The sequence below is a fragment of the Aureobasidium melanogenum genome, assembly GCF_000721775.1.
Source record: "Aureobasidium melanogenum CBS 110374 unplaced genomic scaffold scaffold_10, whole genome shotgun sequence".
NCBI classification, from domain to species: domain Eukaryota; kingdom Fungi; phylum Ascomycota; class Dothideomycetes; order Dothideales; family Saccotheciaceae; genus Aureobasidium; species Aureobasidium melanogenum.
Genome location: NW_024470062.1, coordinates 336,081 through 354,609, shown reverse-complemented (window position 1 = coordinate 354,609; position 18,529 = coordinate 336,081). Strand labels below are relative to the sequence as shown.

At 51.7% G+C, this 18,529-nt stretch overlaps 7 protein-coding genes across 7 annotated transcripts; 4 read left to right on the top strand and 3 right to left on the bottom strand.

Annotated features, from left to right (window-relative positions):
• Positions 1–372: 372 nt before the first annotated feature.
• M437DRAFT_84483 (oxidoreductase) lies at positions 373–1,407 on the bottom strand (the record flags this gene model as incomplete). Its single annotated transcript, XM_041028111.1, has 1 exon — positions 373–1,407. The coding sequence occupies one exon, from the start codon at positions 1,405–1,407 to the stop codon at positions 373–375; it is 1,035 nt and encodes a 344-aa protein (XP_040879808.1).
• Positions 1,408–3,934: 2,527 nt separating this feature from the next.
• Positions 3,935–4,578, top strand: M437DRAFT_48387 (uncharacterized protein; the record flags this gene model as incomplete). The annotated part of the gene is made up of 3 exons (XM_041021648.1): positions 3,935–4,013; positions 4,099–4,207; positions 4,257–4,578. 3 exons carry the CDS (start codon positions 3,935–3,937, stop codon positions 4,576–4,578), a joined length of 510 nt encoding a protein of 169 aa, XP_040879807.1.
• A 226-nt stretch (positions 4,579–4,804) lies between these two features.
• Positions 4,805–5,060, top strand: M437DRAFT_84481 (uncharacterized protein; the record flags this gene model as incomplete). The annotated part of the gene is made up of 2 exons (XM_041028110.1): positions 4,805–4,900; positions 4,956–5,060. 2 exons carry the CDS (start codon positions 4,805–4,807, stop codon positions 5,058–5,060), a joined length of 201 nt encoding a protein of 66 aa, XP_040879806.1.
• Positions 5,061–6,166: 1,106 nt separating this feature from the next.
• Positions 6,167–8,878, bottom strand: M437DRAFT_33553 (AIP3-domain-containing protein; the record flags this gene model as incomplete). The annotated part of the gene is made up of 3 exons (XM_041019252.1): positions 6,167–7,576; positions 7,973–8,421; positions 8,512–8,878. Coding segments are annotated over 3 exons (2,226 nt in total), but the record flags the coding sequence as incomplete, so codon positions are not given.
• Positions 8,879–10,025: 1,147 nt separating this feature from the next.
• On the top strand, positions 10,026–13,403 carry M437DRAFT_48561 (uncharacterized protein; the record flags this gene model as incomplete). The annotated part of the gene is made up of 5 exons (XM_041021688.1): positions 10,026–10,183; positions 10,243–10,435; positions 10,496–11,121; positions 11,173–13,136; positions 13,195–13,403. 5 exons carry the CDS (start codon positions 10,026–10,028, stop codon positions 13,401–13,403), a joined length of 3,150 nt encoding a protein of 1,049 aa, XP_040879804.1.
• A 701-nt stretch (positions 13,404–14,104) lies between these two features.
• M437DRAFT_12645 (general substrate transporter) lies at positions 14,105–15,560 on the top strand (the record flags this gene model as incomplete). Its single annotated transcript, XM_041018668.1, has 2 exons — positions 14,105–14,190; positions 14,243–15,560. Coding segments are annotated over 2 exons (1,404 nt in total), but the record flags the coding sequence as incomplete, so codon positions are not given.
• An 824-nt stretch (positions 15,561–16,384) lies between these two features.
• Positions 16,385–17,549, bottom strand: M437DRAFT_48791 (uncharacterized protein; the record flags this gene model as incomplete). The annotated part of the gene is made up of 2 exons (XM_041021722.1): positions 16,385–17,444; positions 17,503–17,549. The coding sequence occupies 2 exons, from the start codon at positions 17,547–17,549 to the stop codon at positions 16,385–16,387; spliced, it is 1,107 nt and encodes a 368-aa protein (XP_040879802.1).
• Between the last annotated feature and the right edge of the window lie 980 nt (positions 17,550–18,529).

The window sequence follows — 18,529 nt, the reverse complement described above, 5'->3', positions numbered from 1 at the left end:
GTAACAATTTATCTATATCACGGTCACGTGCGATGCTCACTGGAGCCGCGACGGTCACCCGGACCTCACTTGAATATTCTCCCTTTATTTACTTTTTTTTCACTCTCATGTCTCGCGTTCTATTGGCCGATTCTCATTCTCTTCGAGACTCGCATCAGATGGCGTTCGCCTACTCGACTGAGCACGAGACAAATACTCCTCACTCACGTGAGACAGGTCTCTAGACAGTCTACTACCCCTGTACTTTCTCTCGGTGCCAAAGATAGTCACAGTTCTACTAGAGGTCATCTCAATGGACAAACTTGTATTCGATTCGCAATTGTGCATTTTGATAGCTAATAATTTCTCATATACCTCGAGATGGAGAACATTTTAGTTGAGAGTAACAATGAGCTTCTTAGCAGAAACACCTCCTCTCAAGATATCCACACCTTTCTGTAACGATTCAAGCCCATTTCCAACGACCTCAGCTTGAGGAGCTGGTTTAAAGTTGCCTTCTGCGAGCGCTTGAGTCAGGAAATCGACGAAGATCGCTTCTCCAATGCCATTGTCCGTAATTGTGGTTGCAAAAACACGATTGTGTTTGAAGTCGGCTGGCACGTCTTCAGGAAGAAGCACGGTAGTCGTGAAAAACTTGTTGCCCTCGACTTTGGCGAAGAGGTCTGCACAGACAGAGATGGCAGCACTGGCGTCTCCAGCAGCATGCAAGACACCAGCAACAGTCTTTCCCCTGAATGCATTTGTGAGCTGCTCGAGCAGAGTAGCGGGATCAGCGTTATAGTCAAACGCTTCGCTGGCACCGAGACCACGAACGAGTTCAAAGTTCTTGGGCGAGGCAGTAGTAATGACTTCGTAGCCAGCAGCAACGCCTAGTTGGATGGCGTTGACACCAACACTGGAAGCGCCACTCCAGACCAGGATAGTTTGTCCAGTAGGCTTAGGAGAGAGCGAGGGAGACTGTAGAGCGAGTTGATCAGCCTGGAAGAGACCACAAGCGGCTGTGGCAAGGCCCAAGGGCAAGACAGCAGCGTCGTTGTACAAGAGGCTGTCCGGAATCTTGGTGACCAATCTTGCAACGACAACAGTGTACTCTTGGAAGGCCGCACGAGAAGGGTTATTAGAAGATACACCTCCAGCCAGAGCCAAAACTCTGTCGCCCAGCTTGAGCCTCGAGGCGACTTCACTGCCGACTTCAACCACCTCACCAGCGACATCCAAACCTAGGATTGTTGGATAGGAGAGGGTAGGAAAACAGGCTTTGTCTTGTAGCAAGAAATCAATAGGGTTTAGAGCAACAACATGGTTTTTGATGACAACACAGTCGGCTGGAGGAGAAATATAGGGAGCGTCCTTGACCTCATATGGAACCCCTGGCTTAGGCTGCCAAGCTGCGGTGTTGGAAGGCATGTCGATGTTGTTGGAATATTTTTTCGAATCTGACTTGTTTGTGTTAATTTTTCTTTCATGGAGAGGGCATGTTATATACCTTAACATTGTCGGTGATGTTTATGTCCGTCGGAAGGATGCAAAGAAGTTGCTTGTCCTAATTAGGGAAGCGTTATCTCCGTCGGAGGATCTCGGTGACCGGTCAGTGACTTGGCTAGGTATATGCTGATTTCACGTACTCAGACGCCCTCGAACAGGGCTGCTCTAGCGCTGATGTACGCATATCAAGGCCTCTGTCAATCTGACTTGTGATATTTGACGGGGTGTGTCGCTGCATATCAGATTTTGTATATGCTATCACGAATAGTCATATCGAAATGGATTGTCAGCTGATTGCAGGGCATAAGCTGATTAAACAGAGCTTTGGAAGGAGTTTCGTCTGGTGAGACAGGCTCTGGTCTTTAGCCATGTTGATGGCAGGTGCGAACGATCGGGTTATGGGGATGCTCGGCCGAGCCTTCTGGTCGAAGCTTCTTCTGAATCTGGAGACCAGCGATTCCCTCACGAGGCAGCAAGTTGGTGGACCTCTATAGCAGGTCTGTACCTGAAAATTTACGGTACCTCGAAACTGATCAAACAGCAAGGTCTGCGCAGCCTCGTCAGGGGAAATCATGCCTGGGAGGAACAGAGCTCTGAAGCTCGATTTTCCAGAGAGACGAGAGCACACTGAAGAAGGAAGCGACGAGCAAGCCTCTGTTTCCTCTCGTGGACACACATGATCTGTAAGAAGAGTAGGAGATAGCGCACAGATAGGCCGCGTACGGAGAATGGGGAGTACGGACTCGGTAGAAACATGACTTCAAAGACAGTCAGAGTTGAAACGTATGCAAAAGGCATGGAAGACGTGAGAACAGCGGCTGTACGTCGTCGGCGGAAGCAGGTCAAGAGAGGCCGTATCGAGACCATAATTGCAAAAATCGAATCAGGATATGCGACAAAAGAAAGAGGCGATGGGCATGCATAAGCAAGGAGATTATATAGCTGAAGGAATTAGAACAAAAAAGTCTCCTATCAAGGGGTAGGGGCCCCAAGGAGGAAAGTGAGTAAGTCGTCGTAGCACGGGCAGGAATCGAACGCCGGCCTTTCCCAAGCTACCCTCCTTCCAGCGAACTGGGCGGGGAATTACAAATGGGTGTGATAACCACTACACTACCGAGCCAAACCGGACTTTGAATACCCCTAGCTTACCTCTAACATATAGCTTGAAGACACGACAGCTCCAAAACATTCTATGGCAACTAGACACATACTTCGTGAATAGAGATATAAAGATACCGAATCTCTGAACCATCAGGAGATACCACTTCATGGAATAGTCATCAGTATTCTCCTCGAGCGTGTGGCATCGGTCTCTTCGTGCGCCGCCACTCGGGGCCGATCGAGCTTTCCAAAGTCCGGCAAGATCCCGGCAAAAAAGTATCAAAAGGCAAAAGCATCGCTCTTTCCTTCCTCACATTCGGCTCGCAGTCACCTGGGAACGAGTCGTAGTTTGGCGGTCCAACCAGTCCAGGTTTAGAGAAGACAGTTCCACACAGCATGTTTGGCATGTGCTCGTCGCGCGAGCAGCGGTGCTACCACAGCAGACACAAGGTATGCTATTTGACGGCCGTCAGAATGCATGACTTTGCCTGTACTGAGAACCATGACAGGAATATTTCCCTTGTTGTCGCGACCCCCTCTATGACTCGACATTGCGTAACACTCTCGATCCCTCCATGGCGAAGCGCTCCTGATGCCTCACACGAACCGGCCGTACTGAGATGCGACAACAGCTAGCAATATCATGGAGACTTTGCATATGCGAGCCTGTGCCGCAAATGTTGTTTGTCAGGAGGTCCTTCAAGCAAGTCGAGGACCGATAGATGTCAGAAACATACTCGAGAGTAGAAGCAGCAAGAGCCAGGATTGAGGTTCTTCCACGAAAGTGCCTCGGGTTTCTGTGCCAATTCTTTGCCAGACGTTCTAGACCGCACATTGTCCCAGTAGAGAGGTAGCCGAGGTCCAGCTGTAGGTAGAGACGTTGAGTGTGATCAGTGTGGCTTTACATCGACACCAGACACTCGCATCTAAGATGGTTTCTTCTGTTTCGGGCCTCTCCAAGTCCAGAAAGGTCGTGAACGGATTCCTGTTATCCAGACTTGCTCTGTAGCTGCTGCTGTGACGTTCTGAATCGTAATTGATGAATGGGTGGATGAGTCATGCCAGCCTCTATATACCTATAGTCGGAGCATTGGAGACCACCCAAGTCCCTCTGTTGGACTATCTCAAAGAGCATCGTCATTCCTGATCAGATTGCCTCTGCTGAGGAGGAGCTGATGTTGGAAGAGTCTTGTACGAACGGCTGGTCAATGCGCCGTCTTTCTCAAGATTCTTGCACATGAGAACACCTCGTATCTCGTATTCCAGCCTGCCTCCTTCCTTTGACCAACCGCAAGCCTTGTCTGAGATTTATCCACCTCGAGTGACAGTGCTCGACAGCTCAAGCACAATGGCCGTCTCAATCTGGAACCGCAAGTGTGATCTGATCTACTTGATCTTCTTCCTTACACACGTTCCAATCATGTTTTGTAAGATAAACTCCTTTGTTGATGGCATAGCAAACTTTGACCAGCAATTTGTACTTGTGATGTGCAAAGCTAATCTAGGTACTAGGCGTTGATCTCACGCCGCTGTATCCAGCAGCTTTGAAGCCTGCGTTCATGACCGATCTACGAACATGGTACATCACCACTTACAGAGATCAATTCTTCTCTTCTCCGCCGTGAGTGTACCAAACCGCTTTGCGGCACAATCAATTGATTTTTCATCAGTGCCTGGTTCGACACCTATATCTGGCTCGAAGCTCTCTACCACGTTCCGCTGAGTCTTTGGGCTGTACCGGCTCTTCTTCGAGATGATCCCAAAGTGCCACTACATCTTCTTATCTTCGCTCTTGAGGCTGGGCTTACCACCTTGACTTGCATTGCCGACTTCCTCAGCTGGAGTGGCTACTCACACAATGAGAAGATTGAACTTGGGAAGCTCTATGTACCCTACCTGGCACTGGCTATCTTTATGGGTCTTGATATGTTCTACCGCTTGAGTCGAGTCATCTCTATGTCCAGATCAGACAAGGCAATCAAGAGCCAATAGACAGGCTCTCAATGGAACAATCAATGCTTAGTGATTATCCTGTGCCTTTTTACTGATATAGAAGAAAGAGCTGCAGCTTCACTGGGATCTCGTTGATCGCGCCCGAACGTAGACTAGCCCCTTGACGACTAATCGCGGCTGCGCGCAGTTGCCTGGTATATGAGCTTTTCAGTTATCTCCTCTCGCTTCCTCTTTCTTTCTTCTCTTTTTTTGACAACCATCAAACATGTCGTTTTGCTCTGGTTTCCGCACCCTCTTCTCCTGCTTCGGCAGCAGCAACAACAACAGCAGCAACAAGGGCCTGGCCAGCCCCGTCAAGATCGTGAGTTCTCGTTCCCTCGTGTTGGCTTTGATACAAAACTGACACACATCGCCAGAGCGGCCCCCGGTGCTTCACGCACAAGAAGACCGGGAACCCCAACATCCCGCTGCGTGCCTTTGTGAGCACGCCACCTCCCTACGTCCAGCCCGAGCGCCCTTAAAAAGGCCGGGTATCGGGTAAGTGTCGAAGATCTCTGCTCTCGTCTACAGTGTTGATACTGACTGATTCTTGTGTGTATAGACAGGGATGGTTGGTCAATGCCTCCCCCTTCTCCTCTGGCCCCGAGGCACCTCCCTCGCGGGTGTCCTCATCTCTTCTCCTTCGTGGGGGGCCCTGTTTGGCCACTAGGTCATTATATAGAGTGCAATCAAAACTCGCTCTGAAACCCTCTTGTTGTCTTGATGTGTGCCTGTGTGTTGACTAGTGAATGTGACTCCTCTTCACATGACAATATGGTGATTTGATAGGCTTGCAGTGATGCACGACATACTTGGGATGGAAGAAATGACCAGAGAGAGCATGGCATTCGAGCAGCTTCTTCGGTGCTCTCACGATTGTCGTTAATCTCATGCATTTTTATAGCATACACCCGACTGATTAACAGGCTTGAAATATAGGAGGAAGGTCAAATCAGGCACGTTCACACCATCTCTCTGCACCCACATTTCTGCCGCACCATCGATTCACAAAGAACAGCTATAAAAATGCACAAACTTATTGGAGCAAGTGTTATCCGGAGAAGAACATATTGAGAAGGCTTGTCAGCCGAGTAAAATGTGTTCATTATCTTTTGTTCGACCGCGCAAACAAAAGGCTATATGCTATTCAAAACGCCAACCATGATTTCTATTCTGCCGCAGGCGTGGGCGGTATCTCCCGAGCATCAACAAATTCGACGGCTGGGCTTGGTTCGTCAAAGTCTACCGCTCCATCCGCAGTGGGTGGTTCTAGAGAGGCTGGAGCATCTGATTTCGTGCTCTCATCTGCAGCAACAGGCGGGGTTGGGTCTGTTTTGGTATCCTCAACAACTGCGGGTGTCTCCTCAGTGCTCTTCTCTGCAGTTTCTTCTGCTGGTGTCTCCTTGGTTCCTGCACTGGGCTCTGTAGGAGCCTCCACGGCCTCGCCAGTAGCTTCTGGTTCGGCAGCCTCAGCAGCGGCGGCAGCGGCCTTCGCAGCAGCATCAGCAGCTCTCTTGGCAGCTCTGTCTCTCTCCCTCTGCTGGAGCAGCTCATAATTCTCCTTTCTGCTCCTTTCGTCTTTGAGTTTACGCAAGCGCTCTGCCTCTTCTACGCCACCACTCTTCTTGAGCTTTCCTTCCTCAACAAAACTGCTGAGTTCTTTCTGAAATTCGCCGTCGCGACGTTCCTCCAGTTCTTTTTGTCGCGCTTTCTCGGCACGTTCGATGGCTTCGAGGCGAGACTCGTGGTTCGGTTGGAGGGCGCGTACTTCGCCTAGAACACCTGTGCGAGCTTTCTCGGGGTCGCCACCACGGTCGAGGGCAACAGGGTTGAGTGTACGAGAAGAAGAGCGAGGCGTGTTTTGCAGATTCTGTTGTCTTGTAGCTTGCTCGACGAGTGCAAATGTTTCAGCCGCCTTCTCGAGGTCATCCTCCAAGTCAATGCAGAGTTCTTCCTGCATGGTGAGCAAATCTCTGTCTTCACAGACGACTTGCAATTCTTTCTCCCAGATCTTGGTCCAAATGGGTTTCTCACGTTTGAGGAACTCTTGCAACTTCTTGAGGCCTGATGTTGCAGTGGAAATGTCTTTGCTGACGGCATCAAGTTGGCGAGGTAGGGGTCGAACTCCGCGTTGCACGACGTCCTTGCGAAGATCCTCCACGGTATCTTGCAGATCATCCACTTGGGTGACAAGCTTCTCGCTATCATCTGAAAGCGATTTCTTGCCGCCATTGACGTAGGATCGACCAGAGCCAGCGGACATGGAAGGAACACGCGCCTTGTTCGCAGCAGTCTTGACTGAGGCAGCCTTGGTTCGAATAGAGGCCATGGATGAGTTGATGTCGTCGACAAACGATGTGTAAGTTTGACGGACAACAGCAAGCTCGCGGCGGAGAGACTGAACTTCAGTAAGCTGAGCAGGTGTGCCTTTGGATGATGCAGTTTGGAGCGGTGGCGGCGTTGCGTTAGGTGTTTGAGCGCGTGCAGGTGCTGCTACCATAGTAGCCATCTCCTTTGCAGCTTCTTGTTGTCTCTCGGAGACTCGATGAATCGCAGTCTGCTGATCATCCACAGCGGTTTTTAGACTTTCGATCATGCTCTTGATACCTCCAATACTGTCGTCAAAGTGTTTCTTGACTTCGTCGAGTTGTTCAACGTTCAGAACAAGTACAGAACGATCCTTGATGTCAGCCAAATCTTCCAATTCGTGACGTATTCCTGAAACGGGATCTTGCAAATAGATCTCAGGAAGGTCATTGCCGTTGTTGTGTGTATTCCAAGCAAACTTCTCGATGAACGCAAGTTGAAGCCTGGCTATAGACAAATCACCACCATCAGGCAGAACAAATTTCTTGATCTTGCTCTTGTACTGAAGGAAGAGAGTCAATTCCTTGCCAGGTTGTGGCGAAGATTCGGGTACAAATTGCTGCTGAGAAGAAACCTTTTCGTTAAAGGAAGGAGGAGGAGTGGTTTGCCGCTGTATCCTAGACTTGCGGCGCTGCAACTCTCCCCCTGCTGTGTCGTCAAGGGTCGGTTCAACGATAGTCTCGGGAACCGGACCATTGACCGTTGCACTCATAGCAATCTCCTCCGGTGTTGGTTGCGTAGGGAATGGGTAGGCTCCTCCAAGTTTATCATCGGGTGTCTTGGGCATGGGACTAGCACTGTCCAGACCCGCGGTTGTTGGCAACTCTGCCACATCTGTGTCTACTGACTCTGTGCTCCTTTGCTCTTCTGGTCGATCTCTCCTGCTGGGCGAGTCTTGTGCAGCCTTTTGAGAGGATTTCTGCCTGTTGTGGAGATAGCTTCGCGTGCGAACAGCTTTCATGGATTCGCGCGTGTCCTGACCCCGATTTGGAACTGGGCTGTTCTGAGCAGACGGTATCATTGGCACTCCATTGCTAGATCCCAAATGTTTCGAAATTTGATAGGCGGAAAAACGTCTCGAGGCTCTCCTCTCGAGCTCTCCACCACGTTGCAAAGCAGCCAGTGCATCTTGTTGTTTCGGTGGCGGGGGAGGAGGCGGCAGAGGTAGATTGTGTTCGGTGTAGGGCGGTCGCGGAGACTCCTGCTGGTGGGCTACAGGAGCAGGTTCGTTTCCATACTGTGCTGGTGGCTGAGCAGGCATCGTGTCTTCTTGGGGATATGGAGCAATGACGGGGATATTTTGCATGGCATTGCTCGACATGGATGATGAGTCGGAGACTGTAGTATCACGGCTTTGATCGCGGGCGTGCTGTGTCGGGGCAGCAGGAGTAAAGGATTCTTTCCTCGGTGACGACCTGCCTCCCTGGATAGAGGCCGAGCGTGGAGGGAGGTCATGACCAGAAGGCTCGTTGGCAACTCGTTGCGACTGTGTTCGACTGGCAGACTGGCGAGCGAGAAGGTCGTCAGCAGCCGATTCAGCAGCGCTGGCCTGTCTAGAGCTCTGACTGCCACTGCTGGTACGTTGTCGCAAACGCTGCTGCTTCTTCTTAAGGCCATGCAGTAGGTTGATGATGATATCGCGAATACGTGGGAGGAATCGGTCGAGGCTCTGTTGACTGGCTTCCTGGCTGAGGGTCTCCTCGAGAATGGCGCGCAGAAGATCGGGGACAGGGCCGAGATCCTGGGTATCGACACCTATGCCGTTGAAGGCGCGACAGGCAATGTTGAACTCATAGCCCAGACGAACGTAGACATCCGAGACCTCGCTCTCGCTGGCAGCATTGCGAGACCATTGGGTTAAAGTTTCGAGGAGCTGCTTAGTAGCGACGAGCAGATGGGTGACGCTCTTTTCGATGGTCGACAGCTGCTGCGGCTGCGACGACTGTCGTGTCGAAGAGCGAGCAGCGGACGATCGTGAGCCTGAGCTGCTCCTAAGACTCGGATCTTCGTTGGCCATGACGGTTGACAATTTCTGCGGACCGTAGACAGACGGCGGGAGCTGCTTGGAAAGGCAACGCGGCGCCTAAAGGGGCTGCTCAAACAAGGGGGATGATCTCGCGTGGCGCCTGAGAACCAAGGACAAGCAGAAAAGCAATGCGACGACGCTAGACAAACGACAACAACGAACAAAGAGCAGGTCACCCAGCACAGCACAGAGTACAAGACGGTTTGCCTGAAGCCATCTCTGCTTTCTACCTGACTAAAGCTCCTGATGCTGGCCTTGGTTGGTGCATGCTTTGGCTCTCCACCTTGAAGCTTCCAGTTCTTGGCCAAGTCAAGTCGAAGCTTCGACCTGCGACGTGTGTTTCGACTGCCTACTAAAGTGACTTCCTCGCAAACAATTCTCAAGGTCGGTCAAAAGTTGCAGGTCAACTAGCTATCTGCCTGCTCGTCTTCCTGGAAATCAACACATCCGTACTGACGAGTACTACTTGTTGCTTGCTTGCTCGCTCGGCGGTCCAGACCAGGATATTGCTCGTCGATCAAGGCGCGCGGCTCCTTCAGTAGCTGGCTCATCTTCTCTTCACGTGCCAGCCGACGCCCAACATTCGGCGACACAAGCCGCCTTTATTCCTGTCTCCCCCCCATCGAGGCACAGTTGCTACCATTCTGACTCTGTACGGTGTGCCTTGTCGCTGCCTCAGCTTGCATACCTCTCGACATTGCGAACACGGCAGGCCTTCGAGTGATAGTCTCTCGGGCCAAAAGTCTACACGTACCGTTCAGCCCTACCCTCTCTGGTCGGATCAGCTTCCGAAGCGGCCGCCAAGCTCCCCATCCCAGTTGAGTGAAACACGACATCTACCCAGCTGTAGTCTGTCCTCAATCAACTGATCAGTTGTCGGGGCTGCTCGCCGACCTGTTATTTGACTTCGTTCCGCTGCTGCATTCGACCAGCACGCGACATTACGAGTCCCGACTACGTTATCAGGCATTCGGTTGTTCTGGTTGCGCGTGCGAGCTCCAACATCCAGATCGAACTCCCCCAGTCTCCTGTCCGTCCCCTGACTGATCTAATCATGTCCGCTCAACCCTCCGCCATGAACGGTGCTTCCACATCTTCTGCTTCCCAGCCGAACTCAAATCCCTCGAAACAGCAGTTGAAAACGAATTCCTTCGCAAAGACCCTGGACGGTGCTCGTAAGCAGGCCGCAAGCCCCGTGGACGCCGCCTCGAGGTACGTCGAGCATGCGACATTATACCAATCCTTCGCAATCTCTAACTCAACTTGACTAGAAAATCTCCCGCTCCAAAGGCCTGGTCTTCGGGCACCAACCCCATCACACAACGCTCCAATGCTTCCACACCCGTAACCAATGGCCTGGCGAACGGCACTCCCAAACCCGCGCAGTCTAAGCCTCAGCAAGAGAATGGCACACCAAACAAACATGCTACGGACAGGCTTCTGTTTCTGATCGCAAACTTCACCGTACGAACCAACCACCGTCTTGTGTCAAGCATGTCCAACTAACCTCGATATGTATTGCAGGGCATGGAAGTTGCTGTCTTCCTCAAGAATGGAGAGAAGTTCACTGGTGTCTTCTCTTCAGCCTCCACCGATCCTGCTGATCCTCGTCTGACTTTGAAATTTACCAAGAAGCTCAGTCAACAAACTAACGGCACAACCGACCAGTCCGACGCATACATCGGTGAGGGCGAAGATCACGTCATGACCTTCAGTCTGCACGACGTTGTGGATCTCTCGGTCATCAATCTTTTCCTGGCTGCTTCCGAAACAAGAGCTCAACAATCGAATGCTCCTTCTTTCCGCACCGATGTCGAGATCTCAGGAAACCTCAACATCCGTGAGCGCGAGCTCCAGCCATGGCAACCCAGTGCAGATACCGCCATCAACATGTCTCTTGAAGACAATTCGCGTCCAGGAGAATGGGATCAGTTCGCTGCCAACGAAGCTCTCTACAACGTCAGAAGTGACTACGACGAGAATCTTTACACTACCGCCATCAACAGATCCGACCCAGACTACAAACGCAAGGCAGCAGAAGCCGAGAGAATCGCCCGGGAGATTGAGCGCAGCGCTCCTGTCAATGCTCACGTCGCAGAAGAACGTCGCATGAATGCTGAGAAAGATGGCGGCCTTGACGAGGAAGAAAAGTATGTCTAGTTGATCAACAAGGCGTGATATGTCGCTAATACCTCTCTCAGATACAGCGGTGTCCGTCGCGAGACTAACATCACATCGCTGCTCAAGCAGGGTGCACCGAATGCTTACGTTCCTCCATCGCGGAGACCGATCACTAGTCAGCCTACCGTACCGGGTGCTCCCTTCGACCCAGCTATCGTCTCGGTTGCACGTCCCAGCCCAGCTACAGCCACAACCCCGGACAGCCAAGCTGTCTCATCCAAGCAACCAGAGCAGGAATCGAAGGATTCGAAGGACGCTTCGACTCCGGCAACAGCAGAAGCTCCTTCCTTGCCAAGCGTGACAGCTCCTTCCGTAGAAGCTTCAGCTGCCGCTGCGAAGCCCGCTCCGATTGCTGCTGCCCCTGTGTCAAAGCCAGTTCCTTCGATCAACGCTGGTAAAGGCGCTACTGAGGGCGTCGAGCGTAAAGTCTTGGACTCATTCAAGCAGTTCTCCAACAATGAGAAGCTCCGCGTTCAGCAACATCAACGTGTTGTGCAGGAGCGCCAACGCGCCAGTGCTCGTCAGGAGAAATCAGTCAAGTTGAACGACCTCAAGAAGTTCGCCGAGAACTTCAAGCTCTACTCACGCGTCCCCGAAGATCTTGTACCCATCCTTGCTAAGACAAAGGAGAAGCAGAATCTGATCGTCTCAAAGGCTGAACTGCAGGCGCGTGAGAAGGAGTCAAAGGTCACATCCGCTGAAGCTAGCCCAGCTCGCATCGCACCTGCCAAACCTGAAGTTGCTTCTACTGAGGATAACCAAGCACAGCCAGCAAGCCAGCCTGCGAAACGCCCCGAGACCGCAAACGAGCCTAGCTCTCCATTAAGCCAAAGACAGCGCATGGCTCAGAACTTGAGACAAAACCAAGCCGTCCCCCCTCGTGGACCTGGCATGTCGCATGGTGTCCCGCCCAGACCAGCTCAGCAATACAGAGCTCCTATGGCTAACATGCAAATCCCAACGCCTATCCCTCCTCCCGAGATCCGTTCACCCCCTACCGGACCTGCCTCTCGCGAACTTACCAGCCCCTCGACTGCTTCCGCCAGACTCAATGTCAAGGCAATGGAGTTCAGACCTAACCCATCAGCAAGCACTTTCACTCCCACCTCACCTACCAAGGCAAGCCCACAGCCTGCTAAGCGTCCCAGTATCTCTGCTGTATCGCCGGCCAAGTTCTTTTCCCGCAAACCAGAGAAGCCCTTGTCCGAACGCACTCCTCTCAAGGACGCCTTCAACCCTGTCAAGTATATGCTTGAGACCACTGCAGCCGAGGGTAAGACTGAAACTTTTGCATCAAATGGAGGAATCCCGCAAGCATATCGCACACCGCCAACATGGGAGGTCGCTGAAGCCAACAAAGACAAGACATACCGTGACATGTTTGCTCAGAGCCCAGTCGCTGCTATTCCGCCTATGCACACTCCTACCAACAGCGTTATGGCGCACTCTCATCAACTTCCGCCTCATCTGCAGAATGGTCCTCCCAACAACCAAACTCCTCGCTTCTACCCTCCTCAACCTCATCACCCTGGCCAACACTATGACGAACATCGCATGCAGTACGGATCCAACACTCCCTCAGTCCAGCCATCTCCTCGTCTGCCTCCTGCAATGGCCTATGGCCCGCAGATGCATCCACAAATGCAGCACTTCCCTGCAGGCATGCCTCCATATGGTATGATGCGTCCTCAGCAATTCGGTAGCCCACAGGGACCTCCCATGGGTGGTCACATGATGGTGCAGCAGTCGTCTAACGGACCCTTCATGAATGGCGCAATGGCACAACAGGTACCAATGTATGCCTCACCTGTGCCCGGCCATGTACAGCCCCACTTCCCAGGCCATCCCACTGCTCAGCCTGGTCCAGGTTTTGGACGCGGACATCCCATGAGTCACCAAGGATCGCAGCAAGGACACCCTGGACAGATGTATATGCAAATGCCGCCCAATGCTCCCATGATGATGCAGCAGCACCCCGGACAGAGTAAGTTTCCAAAAAAAATTCGTCGCATGGCCACCACCATCATCTGACATTTTTATAGTGCAGCAGATGAGAAACTTCCCCCAGGGCCAGTATCCCGGTGGTCCTCAAGGCCAACATGGCTACCCCATGCAGCACCGTGCCATGTCGAACCAGGGATACAACCACAACCAGATGACTCCTCGTCAACACCACGCAGCTCCTCAACAAGGCCCTAGCCCCGGTATGCCACCAATGCAACCCGCCGGTCCAGCAGACGAGGGCAAATGAGGCAGCACCTCAGCTGCCATGTCACGATGGCACAGGCTGTTTGATACAACGTGACCACGCCTCAGGAGAGACGAGATCATAGTATCTACTGACTATTTCTCCTACGGCGCCAGGAACCAGATAAATTGCAAGGACGATGAACCATTGGTTTGGCCATGCCGTCCAGCATCAAAATCAGGACAATGTCGTCCAACAGGGTCGACCAAGACTGTATAGTTTACACAGGCCAAGGAAGAACAATTGGTAGGTTGAAGAGGATCGTCGATATGGAAGCGAGCTTGTTGAGATGTGCTCCAGCTTCGGTATTGGCAGATAGGAAGATGATTGAGGAGATTATTGGGGTGGATAGCTAGTGAAGACTCACCATGAATGTAAAACGCGAAAGATCGAAAATCTTGTGTACTCGTGTTCTAGCTGTGCCTGGTGATATGCTCTAAATTAAGGTGTGATGATCTTCAGGCCCTGAACAGTCGATCACAAGCCACCTGCCTCCCCACGAATCCGGACCTCGGCCTTTGGCGGCTTTTGGCTCTTACCAATTCTATAACCTGCACTCCTGGATGGACGACAATCACCAGTCCATACGGTCTGTCCCATCCTATTACATTGCAGAAGAACTAGAACTCGAGAACATGCGTGTTGGCGATGGATCCCAACAACCACTGATAGTCGACGAGAGCGACGACGACGCCACTGCACTTCCTGAAGTCACCCAAAAGCAAGCAAATCGTCTGATATGGCTGTTGACTCTCAGCGCGGGACTGAGCGGGCTACTGTTTGGTTATGAGTAAGTCTGGATAAGAAGAGACGTGACAAAATGTTTACTTACCATCTGAAAGTACTGGCGTCATAAGCTCTACCCTTGTCTCGATACATGAGGATCTGGGACATCCATTAACCACGTTTGACTTGTCTGCTATCACGAGCAGTACTTCGTTACTCGCTTTACTGGCATCGCCCCTGGCAGGACACTTTGCCGATGTTGTCGGTCGCCGACCCGTGATTGCAGCAGCATGTGGGCTGTTCATCTTTGGAGCCCTATTTCAATCTGCTGCGACCAATGTGTGGACTATGGTCCTAGGTCGGTCTGTTGTCGGTGCTGCTGTAGGTGCAGCTAGCGCTGTGGTACCGCTGTATATCGCAGAAATCGCGCCAGCAGACCGAAGAGGACAACTTGTATCTGTCCAGAGTCTGTTCATTACAGGAGGCCAGGTCGTAGCCTACGTCGCTGGCTGGGCAGTTATGGGACGCTGGCGCTGGTCTGTTGGCTTTGGAAGTGTTCCCGCTCTGATACAGGCCGCTCTGCTCGTTGGTATGCCTGAATCGCCCCGCTGGTTGGTCTTGAAAGGCAGGGACGACGAAGCCGCTGCAGTGTTTACCCGACTCGGCCATGATGACTGCGATCACATTGTTGCGCAGGTCAAGCACGAAGTTAAAGAAGAACAACTTAGTGCCAGTGGAAGCATGTTCAAGGAGCTCGTCACTGTCCCAGCTAATCGACGTGCCCTGACTATTGCTGCAGGACTCCAAGCTCTGCAACAATTATCTGGGTTCAATTCTTTGATGTACTTCAGCGCTACCATATTCGCCTTGGTTGGATTCACCTCCCCCATCGGAACATCGCTGTCGATATCGGTCTCTAACTTTGTGTTTACTCTCCTGGCATTCGCAATCATCGACAGAGTGGGTCGCCGTCGCATACTCCTCTACTCAATTCCATTTATGATTCTTGGACTCGGCAGCTGCGCTTTGGCATTCATGCATATCGATGCTTCACCATCAGACTCAGTGTCGCCTTCAGATACATCAGCTGAAGCTTCAGGTCCTTGGTCATTAGTCCTTCTCTTCTCACTCATCTTCTATGTGGCTGCGTATGCAAGTGGTCTAGGTTGTGTCCCATGGCAACAAAGCGAGCTATTCAGTCTTTCTGTGAGAAGTATGGGCTCTGGTCTGGCGACTGCAACAAACTGGACCAGCAATTTCATCGTCGGAGCTACGTTCTTGCCTATGATGCATGCACTTGGGCCTAGTGCCACTTTCCTTGTGTACGTGTTTATCTGCTTGGTCGGATACATTTGGGTGTTCAGGTGCTATCCAGAGACGAAAAATCTTGAGCTTGAACAAGTCAAGAAATTGTTGGAGAATGGGTGGGGTGTTAGGGCGAGTGAACGTCCGAGCGACTTGGACGGATAGTTGTAGACGTACTTTTCAAGAATGCAACTGTTCGAGAGGAAAGTGCGACTGCACTGTCCCTTCTCGATTGCCATCTACAGATGATCTCGAACCAACAAAGCATACCTCGCGAACATGAACTATCGGACCATCCCTCTATCCTCAACCTGATTGTGCAATTGAATTGAGCTCTTCTACAGCCATAACGCTACAATGTTCCAAACTAACCAAAGCGAGCCAGATATTCGATAAATTACTTCATGCGCTGATGTTGAATTGTGTGCAGAGTCATATCTTCGACTGGCTTGTACTATTGTTGCATAATTTCTCTCTCTCTCTCTCTCGAACGCGATGGATGCGACAACCGAGGTTATTCTGTCCTGGAAGAGCACTAATTACATGGTATCCCGACTTCGCGATGACTACCGTCATCTATGCGTTGGTAGTGCTGTGATGATGTCTCTGATTTGATTCGTGGATGTCTCGGGAGGATAACGTAGAAGCCGGTCGTACAAGTGTGTTGCGTACGCATCACAATCTCGAAAGTTCTCTTGACTCGAGCCACAACAGGATGATCCAGCTTTAACCTTGACATGCATGTTTTTTGTCGGAAATAACAAACGCGTATGATCCTCTCTCGTCTCTATGTATATACATTAAGTCGTTATAAAACAAAAAAAAAAAAAAAAAAATGCCGGATAACATCAAGTGGATGATTATGTACAATTGGCCAGCCAACAGGGCCACCACCTCTGTCGTCAGGTGTATCAACTTTTTATGTTTCTTTTGCTTCGTACATGTGCCTTGCATCATACGCCTTGTTGACCATGGACCCCCGCATAGCGGTCCATAAGGTCAAAGACCATAGCATTATCGACGCGACAGTCGTTACCGCCGGGACGGCAGCCCAGCGCTGACTCGACCTCGTCGCCTGCTTCGGGGTGCAAGCCGCGAATGGCACCTGCCGCTGTGAAGCACGACGAGGTGTTGTCTTGACCATTGTAAGCAGCAGTAGCTGAACGAGTGGGTGATGCGTATGATGTTGAAGCTGGGAAGCCAGGCGGAGGTGATGTGAACTGGTTTCCAGACGGGTAGCTTCCAGATTGTGACATGGAGTCGGCAGCAGCCATGTCCCAGTCCAGTAGTTGGGACTGTGGTACTGGGTAACCGAAGGGTTGTGGTGCGTATATAGGATACTCGGGGACAAAGGAACCAGGCGCAGAGGCGTGGGAAGCGGGCGACATGAAGAACTGCTGTTGAGATTGCAGCTGCTGATGCTGAGGGTGGCCTTGGAATTGCATGTGTTGCTGGCCCTGCTGTTGGAAGTGTTGTTGTTGATGCTGAGGCAGCTGTGGGTTGTGGACGACGGGGTCGTGAGACTGAGGCCTAGAGACTGGAGTAGGAGCAGCAGCGGCAGAGGCGGGAGCAGGGGCAAGAGCGAGGGGCCGCAGCTGTTTCTGTTGCGGTTTCGCGGTACATGATGCTGGAGCAGCAGGAGCTGAGATGACGCTCTGCCGCCTCGAGTCGGCATCGTCGTCGTCGTCCTCTGTCTTGCACACCTGACTGTCGCCACAGCCCGAACCCGACGATGGTCTGCATGGCTTCCTCGTCACCAGCATGACCTCTAGCATCTCGGTCGCCGACGGCGATGAAGCAAATTCATCGTGCTCGGGGCCATCGATGTCAGCGTCACTAAAGCCCTGGTTCCGTAGCAGGCGGCGCAAACGCTTGTTTTCTTCGAGAACCTTTCTGGCGGCGGCCTGAATCTCCTGTGAAGCCTCTGCTCCAATGGCCTCGCAAGACCTGTACTTTGTCTCAAGCTCTTGCAGATACTCCTTGCGACGGGCGCGCGACCTTCGCTGGTTGTCACTGAGGCACACAAAATTAGCCTTTTGCTAGCACCTGTGCTCATTCGGGTGCTGTGTACCGGATGCGCGCCAGATTGGCCTTTTGCTGTGGCGTGGGTTCGCTCATGGTGAATGTCACTGGTCGTCAAGCCGTGTTATTCGATTGATGCAGAGATACGAGGGCGAGTGGGAAGGCGCATCTTGTTGATAAAGTGAAGGAAGGTTATGAGGGTCCTGCGCTTGTCAAAGATCCAGCCTCTGCAAAAGCAAAGGCCGTCTCTTCCCCGAACTATGCGGCTACATCTCAAACCTTCCTTCGTCCATGTCTCGGTCAGCTCCCTCTTGCTACGTGCTCCTTTTTTCGACACTTTTCAAGACAGCACTCGTCATCATCCCTACAGAATAAGCTACAAGCCAGCAATTTATGCCACTTTAATAATCTTTTCGTGCCACCAACCTAGATAAGAGCCTGTCAAGATAAGAGATGACAAGTGCCTATTCAACTATTACCATTACCTCGGACACTATTGGACGGTCCTTAAGACATGCGTCTAATACTGGCTTTTCTTAAGTCCGTCGTGCGTCTATCACTGCCTTCTCCTATGTCCGCTCGAGAAAACATACGTCCTTTGTCCACGCGTCTACTTATTCAAGGTTCGCAGCGGATCGCACCTGCATTTCCGAGGTCAAAATCGAAGTTGAAATAGGCAGCTCGCAAGTCCATTGTACGTGGTTATCGAGATGACTGCACAAGTCATCTGTGGGCTGGGATTCGTGACGCACAGCCACTCTCCGCAAGACAAATGCACGTGACATGCGAGGCGCTTCCGCGAGTCAAGGTCAATGCAAGCCCCTGGTCTTGTTCAACATCCCCTCCTCCTTGGCTCTACCAACGCATCAGACTCTACCGTGTTTACATCTTCCTTTTTGTCAATGTAGTGACAATGAACAATTTGACTGCCATCGAGTGCCACGAAGACTAGAGAACATATAATGATCAACTCTTTGGGCAATTTCTCGGCTGTGGTTGAACAACTCCGCGAGAGCCAAATCAAGTGCTCGGTGGGAAGACCGTACACCGAAGTCGCTCATACCAGAGCTTAAGGT